The 22,095-nt window shown below is 40.2% G+C and overlaps 1 protein-coding gene across 1 annotated transcript in view; it reads left to right on the top strand.

Moving 5' to 3' along the window:
* The window catches only part of lamb1a (laminin, beta 1a), a 99,240-nt gene that overhangs the window by 43,155 nt on the left and 33,990 nt on the right, over window positions 1-22,095 (top strand). The window contains exons 19-23 of the mRNA XM_069907556.1: window positions 983-1,214; window positions 1,303-1,466; window positions 3,719-3,943; window positions 6,066-6,283; window positions 6,932-7,028. Of these exons, the coding sequence (XP_069763657.1) occupies window positions 983-1,214; window positions 1,303-1,466; window positions 3,719-3,943; window positions 6,066-6,283; window positions 6,932-7,028 (936 nt within the window). The remainder of the gene's footprint in view (window positions 1-982; window positions 1,215-1,302; window positions 1,467-3,718; window positions 3,944-6,065; window positions 6,284-6,931; window positions 7,029-22,095) is intronic.

Here is a 22,095-nt window from a genome sequence, read left to right as displayed (position 1 = left end):
GTGGTTTGGGAGGATTGTTAGAGCAGCTTGCACACACACACACATTTTAAAACCCAGAATATTTGCAGGATTTTTGCAGAGTGCTTTTTTTCAGGAGGCAACAAAGAATCGACAGCAGCTTGCCTGGGAGAGCATGTGATCTTTGCAGGCAGAAGAGAAGAGTTTGGCTCTCAGAGAGGGAGGGTGTGAAACAGAGAGAAAGGAGGCAGAAATCAGTTCCATAAGGACAAAGCTGGCAAACTTTGGAAATCTGTCTGGTCAAAGAAGGCTGGCTGTCTGAAAGGTGACCTGAAAGAAAGAGGATCATTTGGAGAACCCTGAAGGGGCAAGTTTCGTCAGCAAGACTGATTGAGAAGGAATCAGTTGCGAATGTCCTGGAAAACCAGCAAGAACCCTCCTGAGTGGTAACCATTTGCCTGTTAAGCATCAAAGACTGGTGAACTTTGTTAAGGCTAACTTCTGTGCACAGTACAGTGAGATTAGATTGTGATCCAATGAACTTTTCTAATCTTAAATGTATATTACACACACCTGCGCTTGGTATTAGAGGGGAGATTAAGTAGTTAGGTAGGTTAAGTAATAAGTTAAAGCTCAATTCTATTTTCTTCTTCAAATATAATTCTAAACTACTTTTGTTTAAGTGACCCTGTGTTGTGGTGCATATCCATTGCTGCTGGTTTCGGGGGTCCTCCAGACTCCATAACATACTTTTCTAAAGGACCATTTATGATTTTTAAAAATTATTTGTAAAAATACATTTTCTATTTGGATCAAAATAACTTTTATATGCAGACAAAGAATTGGTGGAAGAACTCAGTAGATCAGAGAGCATCGATGAGTAGAAATGTTAAAACTCTTTGTTGAGACCAATTCACAATCAAAGCATTTTTTTTGTATGCTGGCGATTCCAGTATCTGTGGCTTTTGGGTTTCTCTAGCAGTCTCGTGCATTCCTTTCTAATTGGATTTTTAAAATTTTTAAGCTTGTGACTGCAATCTAGAAGGTTCTGTCAATGAATTTTGTCAACATGCGACTGGTCGATGTCAGTGTAATGAAGGAGTGTATGGTCGACGATGTGACCAGTGTCAGCCTGGATTCTGGGGATTTCCTAGTTGCCGCCCATGCCATTGTAATGGACATGCAGATCATTGTGACATGGAAACTGGTGAATGTTTAAACTGCCGGGATCATACGAGTGGACAGAATTGTGAGAGGTATTGATGGTCTATTTACTTTTACTGGTATTTGTTAACCTTGGTGAGATCTACGCAATTCAGTAAAACGTTCTTGTTTCTCCTGTAGCTGTCTGTCAGGTTATTATGGAGACCCTGTACTTGGATCAGGCGATCATTGTCGCCCATGCCCTTGCCCGGATGGCCCAGATAGTGAACGGCAATTTTCCATTGGCTGTTATCAGGATTCATATTCTCTAAATATTGTTTGCCTTTGTAAAACTGGATACACAGGTATGTGATCAAACAAAATGTGGTAGTTATTCCACGTTGATCAACTAGTCTGATATTCATGTTACTAAAGTCTTTTTTCTTTTTTCTTTGGCTTGGCTTCACGGACGAAGATTTATGGAGGGGGTAAATGTCCACGTCAACTGCAGGCTCGTTTTTGGCTGACAAGTCCGATGCGGGACAGGCAGACACGGTTGCAGGGGAAAATTGGTGGGTTGGGGTTGGGTGTTGGATTTTTCCTCCTTTGCCTTTTGTCAGTGAGGTGGGCTCTGTGGTCTTCTTCAAAGGAGGTTGCTGCCCGCCAAACTGTGAGGCGCCAAGATGCACGGTTTGAGGCGAGATCAGCCCACTGGCGGTGGTCAATGTGGCAGGCACCAAGAGATTTCTTTAGGCAGCCCTTGTACCTTTTCTTTGGTGCACCTCTGTCACGGTGGCCAGTGGAGAGCTCGCCATATAACACGATCTTGGGAAGGCGATGGTCCTCCATTGTGGAGACGTGATCCACCCAGCGCAGCTGGATCTTCAGCAGCGTGGACTCGATGCTGTCGACCTCTGCCATCTCGAGTGCTTCGACGTTAGGGATGAAAGCGCTCCAATGAATGTTGAGGATGGAGCGGAGACAACGCTGGTGACAACAGTCGTCTAAACCACTGGATATTAATATTTTAAATGACCACTGATTGTGGTATTTTTGATTGAGGTGGATTGATTGTAATTAAATTTTCCTGAAGTATTCAGAAACGTTGTTTCTATAGCTGTACATAATGCAACACAGTTAGCGTAGCAATTAGTGCCAGCTCCCCAGGTTCGAATCCAGCGCTGTCTGTAAGGAGTTTGTATATTCTCCCTATTTCTGCTCCGGTTTCCTCCCACCCATCAAAACATTTGTAGATAAATTAGGTAACGCTGGAAGGGCCTGCTACTCTGCTCTATATCTTAAAAAAAATCAAAGAAGTTCCATCATATAAGGTACAGTAATTAAACTGCCTTCTCCTGGGTGAATGTAATTAAAGTTAGTTTTAATACTGGCATCAGCTATTTTTGGCTGGAACAGGCTAGGCCAATGACATGGATTATATACATACTGGTTGTCTTGGGGTGTTTTCAATGTGTGGAGATGGTTGCTGGTTAAGGGTTGTGAGGTGACACAGATGCATGTTGAAATACAAAATACAGGAGATTTTTTTTTCATTGCACATGAAGGAGTTGATGACCATGTGAGTTTGTTGTCTTGTACAATGTACAGATGCATTGAAATTCCTATTTGCTGCAGCCAAACAAGTCCACAAGATGCACATATTACAATTACAACATTTATTGCAATATGCCAAGACATAATTAATAATATTAAGGGATTGATAAATATTTACAGTTGCAGATAGTATAGTGCAGACAGTCCTGGTATAGTTTATAATTAGCATTGGGGTTTAATAACCTGATGGCTATTGGATAAAAGCTGTCTGGAACTTGGTGCTACTGGATTTAAGCCTTCTGTACCTTCCTGATGGGAGCAGCAAGAAAAGACTTTGACTAGGATGATGGGTGTCCTTTAGTGGCTGACCTCTTGAGGTAATGTCTCAGATATTTTCAGTGAATGGGAGATTGGGGCCCATGGACTTGGCTAGGCTTGCCACTTGCTGCAGCCTTCTGTATTCCTGGGCAGTCGAGTTTCCAAATGAGGCCTTGAGGCAACGATTCAGTATACCTTCCACAGTGATAATAGAGGATTTGACAATGTGCCAAATCTCCTCCGCACAGTTGTTTGATGTGCTGGCTTCAGGAAAGGTCCTCTGATAAATAGACTCTCAGAAACTTAAAGATACTAGTCCTCTCCACTGCTATGTTATCATTATTGAAGTCAGGTGCATGACCCCCTCAGCCTCCCTTGCTTGATTTTGAGTAAAATGATTATTCAGACACTACACAACCAGATTTGCGGTCTTCATCCTGTATTCTGACTAGTGGTTTTCCTATTATTTGCCCAGTAACACTGGTATTGACAGTGAATTTATAGATTACATTGGACTGAATCATGAGAGGAGAGCAGGAAACTTAAGTTTGTAATCTTGATGTGCCCATGTTGATGGTCAGCAAAGACAAGGCAATGAAACGCAAAACTGAAGTTGATGGGAGTGGCATGAACCATATCAAACTATGAAATGGTAGCAGGAAATGGGAATAGACTGCAATCTTGTAAATTGTGCTGTAACATCAACCATCTGTTGCCACATTTTTCAATGTAATGTCCCTGACAGGTGCTCGATGTGATGAATGTGCATCTGGATTTTATGGTAACCCTAATGAGACCATAGGGTATTGTCAGGAGTGCCAGTGCAACAACAACATCGATGTAACTGATCCAGAGTCCTGTGACAAGCGAACTGGAGAGTGCCTGAAATGTCTGTATCATACAGAGGGTGAAAGCTGCAACCTCTGCAAGCCTGGCTATTATGGGAATGCGGTACAACAGAACTGCATAAGTAAGATTTTTAAAAACCACAACATTAATATTTATTAATAAGAAGAATGGAATGCATATTTTACATTTTTGTCACTCCAATAAATAACTTTTTTTAAAAAGGCTCCAATATATTTTGAAATAGGAAATACACAGATTAAGCAGCATCTCCGAAAGGAAAGAGATGGTCAGAGATTCACATTAATGAGGTTTCATCGGTATTTCCAACATTTTCTGTTCTATTTTGGACTTGCAATATCTGCAGTATTTTATTTTTCAAATGTGTGTTTTGATCTTTTCCCTCTTGTTCAACTTCAGCATTCTGGAACCTTTTATGCTTCATCACATGTTCACATAACACAGCTTCATTTGTGCTAACTCTGCAGTGTTTACACTTCATGGAAGATTTAACAGCACCTGGGGCATTTGTGGCAGATTTGCTTTAAAAAGCTACTTGCTTAACTGAACAATGAGGTTTTGTGACTTTAAAAGCAACAATTTAGCAATCTGAAAATAAGTGGTTATTTCAACACTTGTTTAGATTGGCAATGGCTAGAAACTAAATATGGTCTTTGCCTCAAACATTACTTTTCAGTAACCCTTTTCTCTTTTACATGCTGATCTCTCTTCATTGGTTAATTTTTTTGTACCCTGTGTGCTGGTGTACATACACCAGACTTGAGGCTTAAATACCAAAAAGTGAGGTATTGCGAGGTGTCCCCTCTTTTATTGAAGTAACAACAGTCTTCCATTTACCCCTTGGCTCTCTTATAAAGAAGAATGGGTCAAATTTTTTCCAATTGCATCTTTCAGTTAGGACCACTAAAATTCAAATTTGTTATCACATCACAGTTTGTGCAGGCTTGCTGCGCGCAGTTCAGCTGCTGCTTTGGTAAAACCATTTAGAAATCTAAATATTAGAGATGCAGGAATCCTAAAGTAGCAACTCAGTTGTTGCTGAGTTTCATGTCTTTGAGTAGCTATTTCCTTTCGTTTTAATTGCTAGCCTTTTTCTTTTGAGTGAGAAGTAAGAAGCAACACATCTTTTGTTCTCATGACAATCTTCAACACAGTAGGTGTCATTAAAGTAAATGGCAGAGAGGAATCAACATTCCCTATAGTTAATGTTTTGTTATTGACCAAATTGAAGAATAACCACTCCTTTGATTTTAAACATGTCAATTTGAAGTTGCTCCAAACTAATCCCTGTATACATTTGCAGTTTTTAATCATCTTAATCTTCTTGGGAGTTTTCCTTGTTTTTTTAAATTGTTTTTAATCATCTTAATCTTCTTGGGAAGTTTTCCTTGTTTTTTTAAAATGGTATTCCACACAGTTGAAATCTGAGTGATGGTTATGGAACTGAAATCTAATTAATTCACAGCACAGAGGGCCAGAGGCCCTGTGACCATTTTGGGCAAAGGGTGAAGGGGACAGAACACCAACTAAAGCCCCAAGGATGTAAACTGGGGAGTAGAGGTTGTAACATTGGAGTGCGATTAAAATCATGAAAGTAAATGATTTGGGTTTTTGTTTGTCAGTTTAATTAACCAAAAGAACAAATTGGTTGTAAATTGTTTCAGATTTTAAAGTAGATCTGTTCCCCACCCCCCCCCCCCCCCTAAAGTAACAGTGGTCTTTATGGCACGAGTTCCTCTATTGAAAGAATGATTTGACTCAACTATAGTTCTTTGTTCTTTTTCTTAATTGTCAGTTTACGAGGCAGAATTTAACATGTGTTGAAGAAAGGCTACTTTAAATAAATATAGGCAGCTTGCTGAAGGATCCCTCAGTTGGATAAAGTGCTTCATTTGATGACTGATGGGCAATATTTTTTCCACCTGAATAGTACCTCCGTTTAATATCCTGTAGAAATGGTTCGCCTTTGCTTAACTGCACACACTGTATTACTCTCTCAGATTTGGAATAGGACGTCACTGATGAACGGATCTCTGTAGTTAAGGTGAAATTGCTACTACTTGGTCAAAATAAAATTTATGTCAAGCTCTGCAAATTTTACTTTTGGTTTTCATTAAGACAGGTAATATGTTTGTATTTGTTCAGAATAATTTGCATATTAGAATAAGTATTGTTTAGTTTAAATGATTTGAATAATAAATGTGCATCTCTGATTTAATTATTAGAGTGTGTCTGCAATAACTTGGGTACGATACAGGCCCAGTGCCCTTCAGCTGATGAATGCCATTGTAATCAAACCACTGGTCAGTGTCCTTGCCTTTCCAATGTGGTTGGTCTAACATGTGATCACTGTGCACCCAATACCTGGAAGCTAGCAAGTGGAACAGGTTGTGAACTTTGTAATTGTAATGAGGTCCACTCGCGTGTATCCTCTTGTAATGAGGTGAGAACATTTTTGTTTAAAAGAAACTTCACTCTTTAGATTTAACTCAAATACAATAGGGCACAAGAAGTAAGAGTGCACTTTGAACCTGCTTTCCTTGTCTCTTAGCACATTTTTGCCTGCATCTTGTCTATTAAAAAAAATTTAATGTTTCGGCCACCATAACTCTGCTAGAGAATTCAAAAGGTGTGTTACACATTCGGAGAAGAAATTCTATCATTAAATGACTGACAGCTTACTTTTGAATATGCAAAATAAAAGGATTGTACTTTTCAGTAGGATTAACTTCAAAAAAGTGTAGATACCATTTGATGTGTGCTTTGCTCTTAAACATTAGCCAAAACTTCATAATTGATGTCATTGTTCAGTGGTTAGAGCACTGTTCGTAAACCAGGGGTTGTGTGTTTGTTCCTCGCTGAGGCCTCCTTTCTGTGAGGGGCGCAGGACAAAGTGGTGATTCTGTCTTCCTTATGGTAGACAAAGTTAAATTATTTCATATATGTTACATTCTAAATGAAGTTTTGTGTGACAATAATGGAACCCTTAAAACTCTTGTTTGGCCAGTTTACATTTTTGTGTTCCTTAACTGCAAATAAAAGTTAAATTAATGAATAACAATTAAATTTGATAACTTTTATTTCCCCATAGTTTACAGGGCAATGTCAATGTATGGCAGGCTTTGGAGGGCGAACTTGCAGTGATTGCCAAGAATTCTTTTGGGGAGATCCTGATGTCGAATGTTTGAGTAAGTAGCTGTGAAGGGTGTTTGTTTTCTCTTGATTAAGATGTCCATTCCCATTGATTCAGTAAATATTGGTAACTCGAGAAAGCTCCACAATCTGCTACCCTCTGGGTTTTATACTACTACTAAAATGTAGACTGTATAGTCTATCTTGATTAATTTTTCCATTTGATTTTAAAAATTGAATTTCATATAATTGAGGTGTGTGTAAGAATTTTCACATCAATGTTTATGAGAAATTCTAGATTCTTTTGAATTTCTACCTGTTAAAGATATCCAGAATTTATTTATTTTTACTTCTGCGAACCCAGGACTTGTTTTGCTTTTGTTTAAAGTTTTCAAATGTAATATGATCAAAGGAATATAGATTAACTATAATGTTCTACATGGCTTTTGGAGATTACTAGAAGTACTTTTTTCTAACTAACATTTATGTTGGTGATTTAATGCTTATTATTATCTAGTGTAAATCACAGTAGATAAAGTGCTGGTCAAATTCCTCATACTATTAAATAGCTGCCTATGGATTTGGGAATATGTTAAAGCAACCTAACTATATGGAAGAAAGATTTCGAAGCATCGGTCTTCAGCAGAGTGATTCAGTCTTGATCTGAAGCATCAACTCAACCCTTTTGCATCCACACATGTTTCTTGATTTGCTGGAATCATCCAACAGTTTTTTTTAAGAACGTAAAAGACGTGGTGCAGTCCCATAGCTCTACCAACCTTTATCATATAGAAACCAGTTGGCTTCTGACAGGGCAGATAGCTGAAAATTTCTCAATGATCAGTGACAAACAATTTGTTGCACTTTTCAAAATGCCAAAAAAAATCAAATTATTTGAAGTTAAATGGCATCTTTTTGGATAATCCTTAACTTTGTGAATTGGCATGTTTCAGCAGGCTTTTTGCGTGTGTGTTTCTCTCTCCTGATCCAACTTCATAGGTTGAACCATAGAAAATTATTTGTTTTAAACAATTTTGTGACTTACTGGACTTTTCTCCTATCTCTAAGGTTCCCAAAAACCACAAATTCACATTTTTTATTTCTAAGTAAATTTGTTGGGACAATATTTATTACATGATAACTGTCCTGTGTCTCATTTAGGTAGACTAAAGAAAGATAATACTCTTGTTACAAAGTAATTTAAACAGGTGATCAACAAAGCCATTGTTAATCCTTCATTCATAACGTCTCGCATCATTTATCTCCAAGAACATCTTTGATTCATTTTTTGTTCTGTTCTTCTTCCTAATCATGTAGCCTCCTCAAAAATTCCAATTGTCCAATCATTCCAAGTAAAAAGTGCATTAATACAGTAGCTCATCAGAATTAAATAGGCTTGGTACTACTCTGCCCATGTTCATCCAACAATTTGTGCACAACCAACGAAGGCGTTGAGACAAAATGATTTCGAGGGAATAAAGTTTTAAAGTCAGTCTTACTGATGCAGTGAATTTCAATTATAAAGGGCATCTTTTTGTGATGCGAAAACTGAGGAGGAGTGGGGTTCACTTCAGTGTGTGTGAGAACTTGCATCATCCCTGCAGTCATTGGACAGATCAAGTCCCATCCTGTTGGGGATGCACTTATCACTGCAGCATTTGCAGCAAACGTCTCTGCTGTTCATAGTTGCAATAAATGAGTCCCAGCAATAGAACATAGAACAATACAGCACAGTACAGGCCCTTCGGCCCTCAATGTTGTGCCAACCCATACATTCCTTCCTAAAAATGGTCCTAAATACTCCCTATCCCATAATCCTCTTTCTTTCATCCTTATGTCTGTCTAGGAGTTTTTGTTAAGTAAAATGCACGAACCACAAATAAATGTACAAAAAAAAATACTACAACATATCCCAGTCAAATCCCTTTAACTTTCATCTCTTTGACAATGTGTTCCTTGTTTTATTGGAGATTGCAACTTTCAGGTTGTGTATAATGATTCCAGTACTTGTTGGTAAGACAGAAATGAACATCATGCACATCGACAATGTAATTCTAGGGTCAGGGGTGTATTTCAATTTTGCAGTCCTTATGGTTCAAAAGAAAATGTTTTTACAAAAAACTAAAGCATTAAATGGATTTTATTTATGCTTTATGTATCAAAATGGATACAAATGAAGCCACTTGCTAGGCTTGTGTCACGCAAGATTGAAATGAATAAAGCATAGGATGTTTTAGCGTCTAGTTCTGTGGTATTATCCTAGATGTGTTTAATGAAACCTACAATTAATCAGTCCCGTTCACAGCCAGGATATTGCATGATCAGTTACATAAGTGGCATTTTGGCAACAGTGTTTTTATGTATATCATCGATTATGTAGCAGAATCCTTTTTCATGGCTTCCTTGGCAAATTCTTTATGGAGGTGGACTACATGTCTGGACTAATGATTTGTGGACTATATTTCAAATCCCACAATGTAGAAAGAGAAATTTTGCATCAATTTAACTAAATAATAGAATAAATAAGAATGGTGACCTTGAAACTTTGGAAATGCAAGAACCACATATCTGGTTCACTGCTGTCCTTCATATTAAGGTGATGAATAGAATGGCCTCTATCATTGCTCAATCTGGTGAAATTGTATTTTTTGACATGAAATAGTTGAGTTTTAGTTTTTTAGAATCATTAACTATTTGCTAGTCTTGTTTTATCAATCTTGAAGTAACTAATGAATGTTAATTGCATAGGTGCTTTGTGGTTAGTAAGAGATTACTTAAGATGGTATGTGAGTGGGGATAAAAGATTGAGAACCAGGTGGCCTGGTTTCCCCTCCCCCAAATACCCTAAAAGTATGGTTGATAGCTTAACTGGACCCCAGAAATGAAGTTGAAGAGAATGTGCAGAAAACCAAAAAAATGGATTTGATGTGGGATTAGTATAAAATGGGTGGTTGATGGCCAGTGGATTGGATGGGCCAAGAGGATGCTTTCATACAGTTTTATTCAATTATTATTTAATTGCACTGAAGGATTCAGCACAAAACTCCTGTTTAACTGAGCAGCAGTAATCACATGGCTTCCTGATCACTGCCTAATTGCCTACAGCAAGAGCAAATGAACCAGTGTTACACCAGATCATGCCATTTCCACAGCTAGACTCATAAAGTCGACAGCCTGACGGGTGTAGGGAGGAAAGTAGCATCCTTATTGACTTGTGGGGATCTTTGCCCATGGAGGAGGAAGACTCAAGAAGCCATTGAAGTCCATTCACTGGAAATGCATGCGCTTGAAGGAAGATAATACCTCGTTCTGACCTCACGAGAGGCAGTATTTGGTTCCATGTTGGTCTCTCAGTCAATGGGAGCCCTTGGAACTCTAAGAGTCAAAGGAGATAATTTGTTAACAAATGGTTAAAATCTGTTGAAGAAAACTGATAACTGCATCCCATCTGTGAAGGTTCAGTGGGGTCTTACTATTGGAACAAATTACACTAAATAATGTGCTGTTGCCAAACTTGAAATCCACTGAGTGGGATGCATAGTTTAGAATGAAATGTTTAAGCTTGATAAACATCTGCCTGCATTCCTGTTGCTAATCACTATTCTGCAATTTCCTGCCGGAAAGTATACACTGAGAGCATTTGGTTTTGTGGTCATCTCCAACAGAGTCAAGTACATGCAACAGTACCTCTCACAAACAAGGAGCCCTTCAAGCCCACATGTCTGCCAAATATGTCTAAAGTAAACGAAAACTCTACATGCACTTGATTGATATCCCTACGTCCCTTTCATAAGAGTCTGGAAAAACAACCAACTGAAAAACCTCACAAAGATAAGCGTATACAGAGCCGTTGTCATACCCACACTCCTGTTCGGCTCCGAATCATGGGTCCTCTACTGGCACCACCTACGGCTCCTAGAACGCTTCCACCAGCGTTGTCTCCGCTCCATCCTCAACATCCATTGGAGCGCTCACACCCCTAACGTCGAGGTACTCGAGATGGCAGAGGTCGACAGCATCGAGTCCACGCTGCTGAAGATCCAGCTGCGCTGGATGGGTCACGTCTCCAGAATGGAGGACCATCGCCTTCCCAAGATCGTATTATATGGCGAGCTCTCCACTGGCCACCGTGACAGAGGTGCACCAAAGAAAAGGTACAAGGACTGCCTAAAGAAATCTCTTGGTGCCTGCCACATTGACCACCGCCAGTGGGCTGATAACGCCTCAAACCGTGCATCTTGGCGCCTCACAGTTTGGCGGGCAGCAGCCTCCTTTGAAGAAGACCGCAGAGCCCACCTCACTGACAAAAGGCAAAGGAGGAAAAACCCAACACCCAACCCCAACCAACCAATTTTCCCTTGCAACCGCTGCAATCGTGTCTGCCTGTCCCGCATCGGACTGGTCAGCCACAAACGAGCCTGCAGCTGACGTGGACTTTTTACCCCCTCCATAAATCTTCGTCCGCGAAGCCAAGCCAAAGAAAAAAGAAACCATTCTAGAACCCTCCTAAATGCTTCCATTTTATCTGCTTTCACCAATTCACTTGGCTGATTATTCCAGGAACCTTCCACTCTGTGTTTATTTTTTAAAAATATATTGCCCCATACATCTCCCATGGACTTGCTCCCCCCCTGCATGCCCTCCTGTGTGTGACACTTGTCCTGGAGAAAAGATTTTGACTCCATCATATCAATGCCTCTCTGTATGGTTGCACCTCAGCCTCCTACACCCATAGAAAACAGATTTTGTACAATCTCTCTCCATAATTTGTACTCCAAACCAGGCAACAACCTGGTAAACCTCTACCTTTCTAGAACACCCCATTTTCTTCCGGAGCAACTAGAATTGCATACAGTATTCCAAGTTTGTTCTCAAAGTTTTATATAGCTGCAAAATTACCAGACTATAAACTGCCTTTACCACACTAACTACTTTTATTATCACTTTCTATCAGCAACAGACAGATCCCACTGTTCACAACATTTAAGAATCCTGCCATTATTGGCATACATTCACCTTGCATTCGAATTTTCAAAGTGCACGACTTCACACTTGTCCAGATTAAACTCCATCTGCCATTTCTCTGCAGAAATTAATCTATATCCTGCGGATTGATAGCCCTTTAGATTGTCCACTGCTCCACCAATCCGTGCATCATCTGCAAACTTATAAACCCATCCACTTTTTCATGTATGTATATAACAAATAACAGGGATACCAACGCTGATCCAGAACACCACTGGTCACATGCCTCCAGTCTGAATAAGAACCTTGCACTACTACCATTCTTTTATATAAATTAGCCACTTTAGCGTCCAGGCGATCAACCCACCATTGATCCCATCAGAATTTATTGTCATGAACAAGTTATGAAATTCTGTGTTTTGTGGCAGCATCGAAGTGCAAATATTCTTCTTATAACCATCTTACAACATTACTATCAAATTTTTTAAAACTAAAAATAATAGTGCACGAAAAGTAAGGCAGTATCTTGATTATTCAAGAATCTGATGGCAGCGGGGAAGAAGCTGTCCTTGTGCCACTGAGTGCTCATCTTTAGGCTCCTGTACCTGTTTCCCACTGGTAGCAGAGTGAAAGTGAAGAGGGCATGGCTTTGGTGGTGAGGGTCTTTGAGGATAGAGGCTTCTGTTTTAAGATACTGCCTCATGTAAATGTCCTTGAGGGAGTGAAGTCTGGTACCTGTAATGTTGCAGGCTGAATTAACAACCCACTGGAGTTTATTCTTGTCCTGAGAGTTGACGGCTCCATAATAGGCAGTGATGCAACCAGCCAGAATGCTCTCCATGGTACTCCTGATGAAGTTTTCCAGAGCTTAGGTGACGTACCGAATCTTCTCAGACACCTCACGAAGTATAGCTGCTCGTGAGCCTTCTTTGAGTTTGCATCAACATGGAGGCTCCAGGACAGATTCTTGGAGATGTTGACACCCAGGAATTTGAAGTTCTTGACCTTCTCTGCTCATGTTCCCGACTTTCTCCTGATTACCAATTATCGCCTTGGTTTTGGTGATGTTGAGTGCAAGGTTGTTGTCATTACACCATTCAACGAGCTGATCTATCTCCCTCCAGTATGCTTTCTCAGTTCCTTTTGTGATTCAGCTGACAGCTGTGGTGTCATCGGCAAATTGTACCTGGGCAGACAGCCAAGGGTGTACAATGAGTAGAGCAGTGGGCTAAGGACGTATCCTTGGGGTGCGCCTGTATTGATAATCACTGAGAAGGAGATGTTGTTTCCAATTCATACTGATTGGACTTCCGATGAGAAAGTCAAGGATACAGTTGCAGGGGGAAGAATACAGAGGCCTATAGTTTGTAGCTTCTTGACCAGCACTGAGGGAATAATAATATTGAAGGCTGAACTGTAGTTGATAAAGAGCAGCCATATGTGTGAATTGCTGTTTTCGAAGGAATCTAGAGTTGTGGGGCAATTGTGACGATAGGCGAATTGCAGTGGGTCCAGATTGTTGCTTAGGTACATGTTAATTCTGGCCGTGACCAGCCTCTCAAAGTATTTCATCACAGTAGAAGTTGGTGCTACTAGGTGGTAGTCATTGAGGCAGCTCATACTACTCTTCTTGGGTACTAGGATGAGTTATGCCCTTTCAAAGCAGGTGGGAACCTCTGACTGCAGCAATGAGAGGTTGAAAATGTCTGTGAATACTCCATCTAGTTGGTTGGTGCAGATTTTCAAACATTAGGCAGCCAGTACTCTCCTCTTGTATGGAGCACCACAAGAGCTTTAACCAGGCTAAACTAAGCACTCACAACCCGTCTTCAAAATGGGGTTTTTCCACAAGCTTGCCGGCTTGTCCTCTTCCACTCCCAGCTGCTGCTGAACTGTAGAACTGAATTTTCTCTCTCTCTCTCTCTCTCTCTCTCTCTCTCTCTCTCTCTCTCTCTCTATTTTTCTCTCTCTCTATTTTGAAGTTTTTTGTTTGTGATCGACACCAAAAAACCTGCCACAATTCATCTCCTTTAAAACCCATCCATATACTATACAAAATGTAGCACAATCTGTCACAATGCAACATAACATGATGACTCTGATGTTGAAGTCTGGCTTGGACTGCATCAAGTTTGTTCTCCAAGGATTGTACATTGGCCAGGAGGAAGGTAGGGAGTGGAAGCCTCAGGTCCCAGGGTCTCAGATTGACTTGTAGCCCCGCTCCTGCGTCCATGTACCTGGCCCGTGAATCTGCTGCTGGTAGTTCCTGCGGTGTTTAAATGGTCCGTGCGCTGTACTTTTAAATCACCCGCAATGTATAAATGTGCTGAGCGTCTACTGCTTGCGACTCCCGCAAAGTTTAAGTGGCCTGATGGCTGGCTGTTTAAAACTCCAGCAGTGTTGCACTTGCCGGAGTGCCAGATGTTTAAACGTCCGGCGGCCCGACGGAGACTGCCGATTCCAAGGTCTGCCAGCAATCTTAGGACATCCATATTGTCGAATGAGTTTGATTTTATGTTTCTGGTTTTGGGTGGGTGCACTTAGAGTTCATAGTTTCATTTTTACCATAGCATTAACCACTAACAATTTAATTTAAAAAAATTTGGTTATAGAACTCAAAATGCTCAACTTTAAACTTGGCTTACTCTGCAGTTCTTGAGGGATTTCCTGCAGAAATTTGTAAAATGTGATTCAATCTCAAGACACAAGAAGTATTAAGTCCTTGTATAAAATATATAGTAGAGTTTAACTGTGATGAAAACTCATGGTAAGTTTGTGGAATGTATTGGAGCAATGATGCAACCTTGTTTGTCATGGAATTTTAAATATGTAATAAAGAAAATAAATTTGAAGTAACTTGGTCCTTATTTTCTTTAAATGCAATAATGCTTTTTGAAAGAGTCACATTATCTTTTTCTTTGGCTTGGCTTCGCGGACGAAGATTTATGGACGGGGTAAAAGTCCTCGTCAGCTGCAGGCTTGTTTGCGGCTGACAAGTCCGATGCGGACACGGTTGCAGCGGCTGCAGGGGAAAATTGGTGGGTTGGGGTTGGGTGTTGGGTTTTTCCTCCTTTGTCTTTTGTCAGTGAGGTGGGCTCTGCGGTCTTCTTCAAAGGAGGTTGCTGCCCGCCAAACTGTGAGGCGCCAAGATGCACGGTTTGAGGCGATATCAGCCCACTGGCTAATCCCATTTATTGGTTACCACATTGGGACAGTAGTGAAGACTTTCACCTCCACATCTGTAGAGGGCAGCACAAATGTAATAATAATTTCCAAGAAAGATGAAAAGACTGACACCAGTAATGATAAGCAAAGGCAATGTGGGAAAGGAGTCTCCCTGGCTGCTCTTTGTCTTCAAATGGTGCAATACATTGTCATTTGCAAATTCCTCTTCCCAATGGAAAAGAGCTGATTACCAAATTTCTGTGTGGATTCTGTCCCCATCCAGAGGCACATTGGACATGATCTTCACCATGTGCTAACTCCAAAATAAATGAGGACTCTACACGTGGCCAAATTTTTTATTTCCATCACTCTGGAGGACAATACAATGGTGGGGCTAGCAGAGCTATTGTTTCTCAGTGTTAGCAGCCAGGATTCAACCCTGACCTTGAATGCTTTAGGTGTGGAGTGTGATTTTTTTTCTTCTTTCTCGAGATACTCTGTTTTCCTCCCACATGCAAAGATGTGTGAGTTGGTCAGTTAAATTGCCCCTAGTGAATAGTTTGGTTGTAGAATTTGTGGGGAATTGATGGGAATGCAGGAAGAAAACAAATGGGATCATTGTTGGATTAGTGTAGATCGGCACTGACATCACTGAGGTGGGGGGGGGGGTCCAGACCACACCGAGTGACACCATTGGAGGGGGTGACACCAAAATGACCTCTAAAAATTTTTGTGCAGTTTTTTTTTAGCAGAAATTTATTTTTTATAAAATTATCCCTGTAGCTAGTTATAACAACAATATTATTTGTAAGCCCATCTTGCATGTATCAATGTACCTACAAGTCTAAAACTCTATGCTAATTTAGTTTTTGAACCTTATACTCTCTGATCAGATCTGTCATTATTATCAATTACAGTAAAATGACACTTCAAATCTCATGGTTTTCTCTGCACTCGCTACAAGTGCACGCTGTTGTTTTTGTTGTTGCTGGTGTTTTTATAGTTGCTGCTTTTGTCAAATTTTCTGGTGTTTTAGCTACAATATTCTGGAAATTAGTATTTGTGAACCTATTTATTTTAATTTTGCTAGTTGTTTATCTCACTACTATTGCCATTACATTCAGTGATATATGGGAATTATGATTTACAAGTAACATTAGTTTTTAAAAAATTTACTGAGGATTCTGTATGATCTGGTACGAGAGGAGGTCCATTGTGGGGGGTAGGGGTGTGGTGACTCCATGAGTTAGTGCATTTGGTTACACCAACCCTAGTGATGCCACTGTAGATCGGTACCTGGTGGCCATTGTGGACTTGGCCCAAAGGGCTGGTTTCCATCCTGCCCTTGGAAATTTATTTCCATCTTGTGTTAGCTTAGTGTTGACTTGCAAGCCATTTGCTAGCAGGTTAATAACAGTGCCAATCACAATGGCCAGTGTCAAACAAGGCTGCATCAATGCTTAATCTTTATTACCGCATTGTACCTTGACAGTTTTCATGCAAAAATACGTCTTAATTTTCAGAACTACTGGGAACTTGTCCAACTTGGGACTACAGTCAAAATCCAATGCTGAACCTCTGTCAGCAGACATTAGTTGCCTCTGTGCATCCTTGGAGGACAAACTCAGAGGAATCATTATCATGTTCTGTAAAGCATTTAAGGATGAGCCTTCCACAAGACATCAACAAGACAACTGCCCCTCTTTACCAGCTGCCCTCTCTGCACCAACAATAAAGATTCCTGGTGAGATCTTGGAAATTTTGCCGTCCACTAGCAAAGCCTTTGGTTAATTAAGGAAAAGTAAATTAGAAAATCAAGACCTTGAACCTGGCACAAAACCAATGGTGGCGATGGGGATTTCTGCTTTATGAGAGCAATGCTACCTCTAGTCGGCATATTATTGTACTAGAAAGTGACTGACAATTATATCTCGAAATGTGGAAAATAGACAAACCAGTTATCACTTCCAAACATACCAATGAAAATCAAAAAACCCACAAATGCTGGAAATCAAAAACAGAAATGACTGGAATAGCTCAGCAGGTCAGGTCATGTGTGAGAAGGGAAATTGAGTCAGTATTTTGGGTAAGCAGCCCTTGTGAGTTCTGACTTTATCTCTCTTCCCATGAATGCAACCTGACCTGAGTATTTCTGGCATTTTAGTTGAGAGGCATGTGCTGTCTGCTTCCCCAGCAGGGGAGCCCCAAATCTGATACCATTTGGGAAGAAATTACCAAGCAGTCAGAGGAAAAGTACAAAGGGTGTTTCAGTAGCTTCCCTAGAGAATGCAGGTCCCACTGTTTCCTGGGAATGCTCGTTCTAAATGGAAAAGGCACATTTAGAATCTTTTGAGTCTATGTGTTGGGAACTTGCAGAAGCCCTACACAATTAATGGGAGAAGCACATTCAAAATTCTTACCTGCTTCATCTCAAAGTATCTGTGATTCCCATGTTGGTCTCAACAGTCACCCCAGGGCCAACAAAACGAATGGAAACGAGTCATCTTCGATCCCAGGGAATTGCTACAATGAACAATAGCCAATCTAAACAATGAAATTAAATTGAATGCTGTCAAAGTGAGATGTGATATTCAGAAGTTGTACACTTACCATCAAATGAAAGTCCATGTGAACAGATTGCAAATTGTTGGGGGGTGTTACCCACACTACAGCGACATGAGATTCTATCCACGAATATCGTGCCAATGAAGACTGAATTCACATATATCCTCATTAGCGAAAGTGAAAATTGGTCTTATTCACGTTCAATGTAGGGTGATTGTTGGGCCAACTACTTTTATTAATATAGAGATGTCTTTCAAACTGCTTGAAAGGATGACGGAGGCAGTAAACTTCACCATGTTATAAGTAATTTTTATTACAGAATAATCTTTTTCAAAAAAAATCCAAAGCTTGAATGGTTTTGGAGCAAGAGTTGGGAAGTGGGATTAATCCAGAGGCTGTTTTTATGGATATGGCCACGAAGGGTCCCAATAGCTGTTTGTACTTCAGTTCTATCTGTTTAATTTAAAGGCCTTTTTATGGGGAGTTTTTCAAAAACATAATAGCATTATGAAACCATGCAAAATTATTCTAAATTGATTTAAATATGAAAATTACTGCATCATTGATGGACTTTGTTTGAGCTTGACTGTAAAGAACAAACATTTTTGAAACAATAATCGAAAGCCCAGCTGCTGCTTCATTGAAATGAAGGGGTTAATTAATCTGTAATTTTGAAATGAAAAACCTTTTCCTGCAGATAATTTGAGACAGATGGTATCTATAACTTGTGGCTTTAGCATTAGAAGCATAACATAATGAATAACACAGTACCTTTATAAATGTATTCACAGAATATATTTTGAGCAATTCCAAAGAAATTATAAATCTGAATTTGCTTCCAGAAAATTGGAGCCGCCTTGTAACATTATACATTTAAATTGAGACCTGCAGCACTGTGGCAGGCCCTTCCAGCCCATGCTGCCCAATTGACCCACACCCCTGACATTTTTTAAATGGTGGGGGGAGGAAACTGGAGCACCCAAGGGAAACCCACTCAAACACTGGGAGAATGCACAAGTTCGTTAGAGACAGCGTGGGATTCGAACCCAAATCGCTTGCACTGTAACAGCGTTGTGCTAATTGTGGCCGTCCAGTGATTTTTGTTAGTTTTCACTGTTCAATTGAGGTAAGAGATGCTTCATTTATATGTTTTCGTGTCGAAGCAAAGTTTGATTAAAATAAAATATGAGCCTATTGAAAAGAAACTAGTTTTTTGAATCTTATTAAACAGGAAAGTCTGTAGACAATATGATCGTAGTGTGCCATACACAAAGGTGCAGTACATGCAGCGCCTATAGGAAGCAAAAGGATATAACCAAGATTTGTGGTCTGAGCCCTTTGTCAAAATATTTGCAAAAAGCAGACTGGTGCCTGAGTAAAAAGATGAGAGGAGAGAAGGAGGGGCAGGGGAGGAGGCAGGAGGCCATAGGTGGATATGGGTGGGAGGATGGAAGAGACTAAATTGGAGAAATAATGGGGAGGGGATAGTAGTTCTTTAAATGGGGTGGAGCTAGAGGAAAGGAGATGGAGGGATAGGAAGGGAGCGAGAGAGAGACAGACAGACAGACATACAAGGGACAGCCTAGTGGAAACTGGAGAAGTCAGTTTTAATACCATTTCCTTGGAAAGTGCTCCAATGGAATATCAAGTGTTCTTCCAATCTCTGTTTAGAAGTGCATGATTCTGTGGACATGTTTCTTTGAGAAATTGAATACCCTCACAAGCCATCCACATTTTGATGTCCCTGAGTGCCATTACAGATGGTGGATTATTTTATGGTGAAACATTGAAAATCTGGCTTTGAAACTACTTTAAAGTTTGCAGTCAGCCTGAATCTTCAGTGCCACTACAAAGTTAATGATCAACTTTAGATTAACTTGTGTCAATTAACGTTTACCAAGTAAAAATATAACTTTCAAATTGTAATGAATCTCAGTTATATTTTGAAAATATTGAATTTGTTAATTTCAACTACATTTGTAGCTTTTCTTAATGTCTCTCTAATTTGGAGAGTTTGGAGCAGCATTCGCAATTTTGCTGAGGCATCCCAAACTGCAATCTTCATTTCCAAGGGGGTGAGTGGCTGTTTGAATTTGGCAATTGTGCGATTTCAGAATTTCAACTTCCACATAGCAGCATAGCCTGGTCATTTTAAGTGACTCTCTGTGAAGGAGCTTTTTGGTTGAGGTTGTTAAATTGATGGGTTGTCACCTTCAGATATGATATCCGGCAGTTACTTTGATCTGTGGTGCTCAGAGGGTCTGTTCAATTTGACACAATAGCTCATCATGACCAAAATGAGTTGTGTCAACTTGCTTAACTGTGTGAACTTTCAGACTCTAAATTTCTTCATTTGATTTTCCCATTGTTAAAACATTTGTCTTTTGAGGTGGGTAATTTCCTGTTTCAGCAACTTCCTCTGTCAATTGACTGACTGATTTGCATTGAGGTTGAACTAGATTATAGGACTTTTCTTAAATCATCATACTGCTTTGTTCATAGAACCATCGAGTATGTGACAAAACTGGGCAGCGGTGATTTGGTTGAATTTAATGGTTTAAAAAAAAATGGAGGTTCAGACCCAGGATGATGCTACTCTGAAGAATTCATTGACCTAGTCTCAATGCTGGGGGCTCTAAAGGCTTTATACAGCCTGATAAAGGAGTCGATGGTGTTTGTAAGTAAAATACTCTGACTGTGGAAGTCTGTGCCCGAGATGGCCTGTACTTGCAGTGGCGACAAGGGGTTGTGGACTCTAGGGAGCACCAGACTGGCACAGGGAATGGTGATCCCGGCAGCGAACCAGCAAGGGGCTCAGCGGCTGAGGGACCCACACAGGCTGCAGGCGACTTGCAGTCGGGGACCCGGATGGGATGCTGGAGACTGAGTCGTGGGAACCAGGTGTCGGAGCTGGGATTAGAGAGGGAGCTGAGAGCAAGAAGGGCTCCAGTAAGGTCTCGGGAGCTGAAGGCTTCTCGGGTTGTTTATGATTTGAACAGGAGTCTGTGCGGCTGTAGAGACTGCAGGGGCACTCGAGGCGGATGCACAGACACTCAGTGACTCTGAAGGGATGCTATTTTGCTTTTCACTATGATTGGCAACTTTGTTGGGATTGTGGCATACCGAAGGTAATTCTGTCTATTAATACATGTTCTGTTCTATTACATGACAATAAAAAAATCTTGAATATTTGTAGTTTGGCTGATGACCTTTGTCAGTCAATGGGGCGGGTGGAAAAGACTATGAACGAAAAGTCATCCATGACCCTGAGCGAGTCTAAGAGAAAGAAAATATTCATTCCCATTCATAATTGTAGAGTTGTTGGTGGGCAGGCCAGTATATTGTACAAAATTCGGTGGTTAAAAGGGAAGAAACATGAAGATTTGGAGATGAGAACCTGTGTTATCTATTTGAAATCCACAATGGATAATTAAGGAAAAATTGATATTTCAAAATTTTCAACCTGATGTCATCAATTATAATTTCATGTGCAATACATAAAAATGCTAGAGAAACTCAGGAGCGTCTATTGGAAGCAAATAGATATAACCTATCTTGGTGCCTGCCACATTGACCAACGCCACTGGGCTGATAATCGCCTACAACCGTGCCTCTTGGCGCCTCACAGTTCAGCAGGCAGCAACCTCCTTTGAAGAAGACCACAGAGCCCACCTCACTGACAAAAGACAAAGGAGGAAAAACCTGACACCCAACCCCAACCCACCAATTTTCCCCTGCAACCGCGTCTGCCTGTCCCGCATCAGACTTGTACGTCACCAACGAGCCTGCAGCAGACGTGGACATTACCCCTCCATAAATCTTTGTCCGCGAAGCCAAGCCAAAGAAAAAGATATAACCAATATTTCAAGATTGAGCCCTTGTCTTGATGAAGGGCTCAAGAGCACTTTTGTGTATTGCACTACAATCACAGTGTCTGCAGACTTCACTGTTTCTAAAAATGTATGTTATTTCATTCTTTTGAACTTTCTGGTTGGCTGACTGAACATTCTTTAATTTTACTGGTTAGTTTGTTATATTCGCCGTTGATGGATGCCAGAGACCGTCATTTGGCTTGGATAAGGGAAAACAGAAGGAAAAATTTTGATTTGATACCAGTTCTTTTTTTAGGTTACCACTGAATACAATTTCTTTGCTGATGGCCACTGTATCTAAATGATTGTTATTTGTTAGGCCTTATCACACAAGTGTTGAAGCACTCAATTCTAAAAGTATTGGTTATTGAATTCAGACTGGAAAAGACTCTTGATTGCATAATTGAGTTTTAAATGTATCAAAATTCTATAGTTATGAAGAAGTTATACAATCACTGCATCAACTTTCTGTGTAGAGTAGAATCGTTTAAAAAAAACCCAAGATAATTATTCAAGTTTTAAACTGATTAAAAGAATGTTGGCCCGAATGCTAAGT

The sequence above is a fragment of the Narcine bancroftii genome, chromosome 13 (genome assembly GCF_036971445.1).
Source record: "Narcine bancroftii isolate sNarBan1 chromosome 13, sNarBan1.hap1, whole genome shotgun sequence".
In the NCBI taxonomy this organism is placed as follows: Eukaryota; Metazoa; Chordata; class Chondrichthyes; order Torpediniformes; family Narcinidae; genus Narcine; species Narcine bancroftii.
This window is presented reverse-complemented; position numbering and strand designations above follow the sequence as displayed.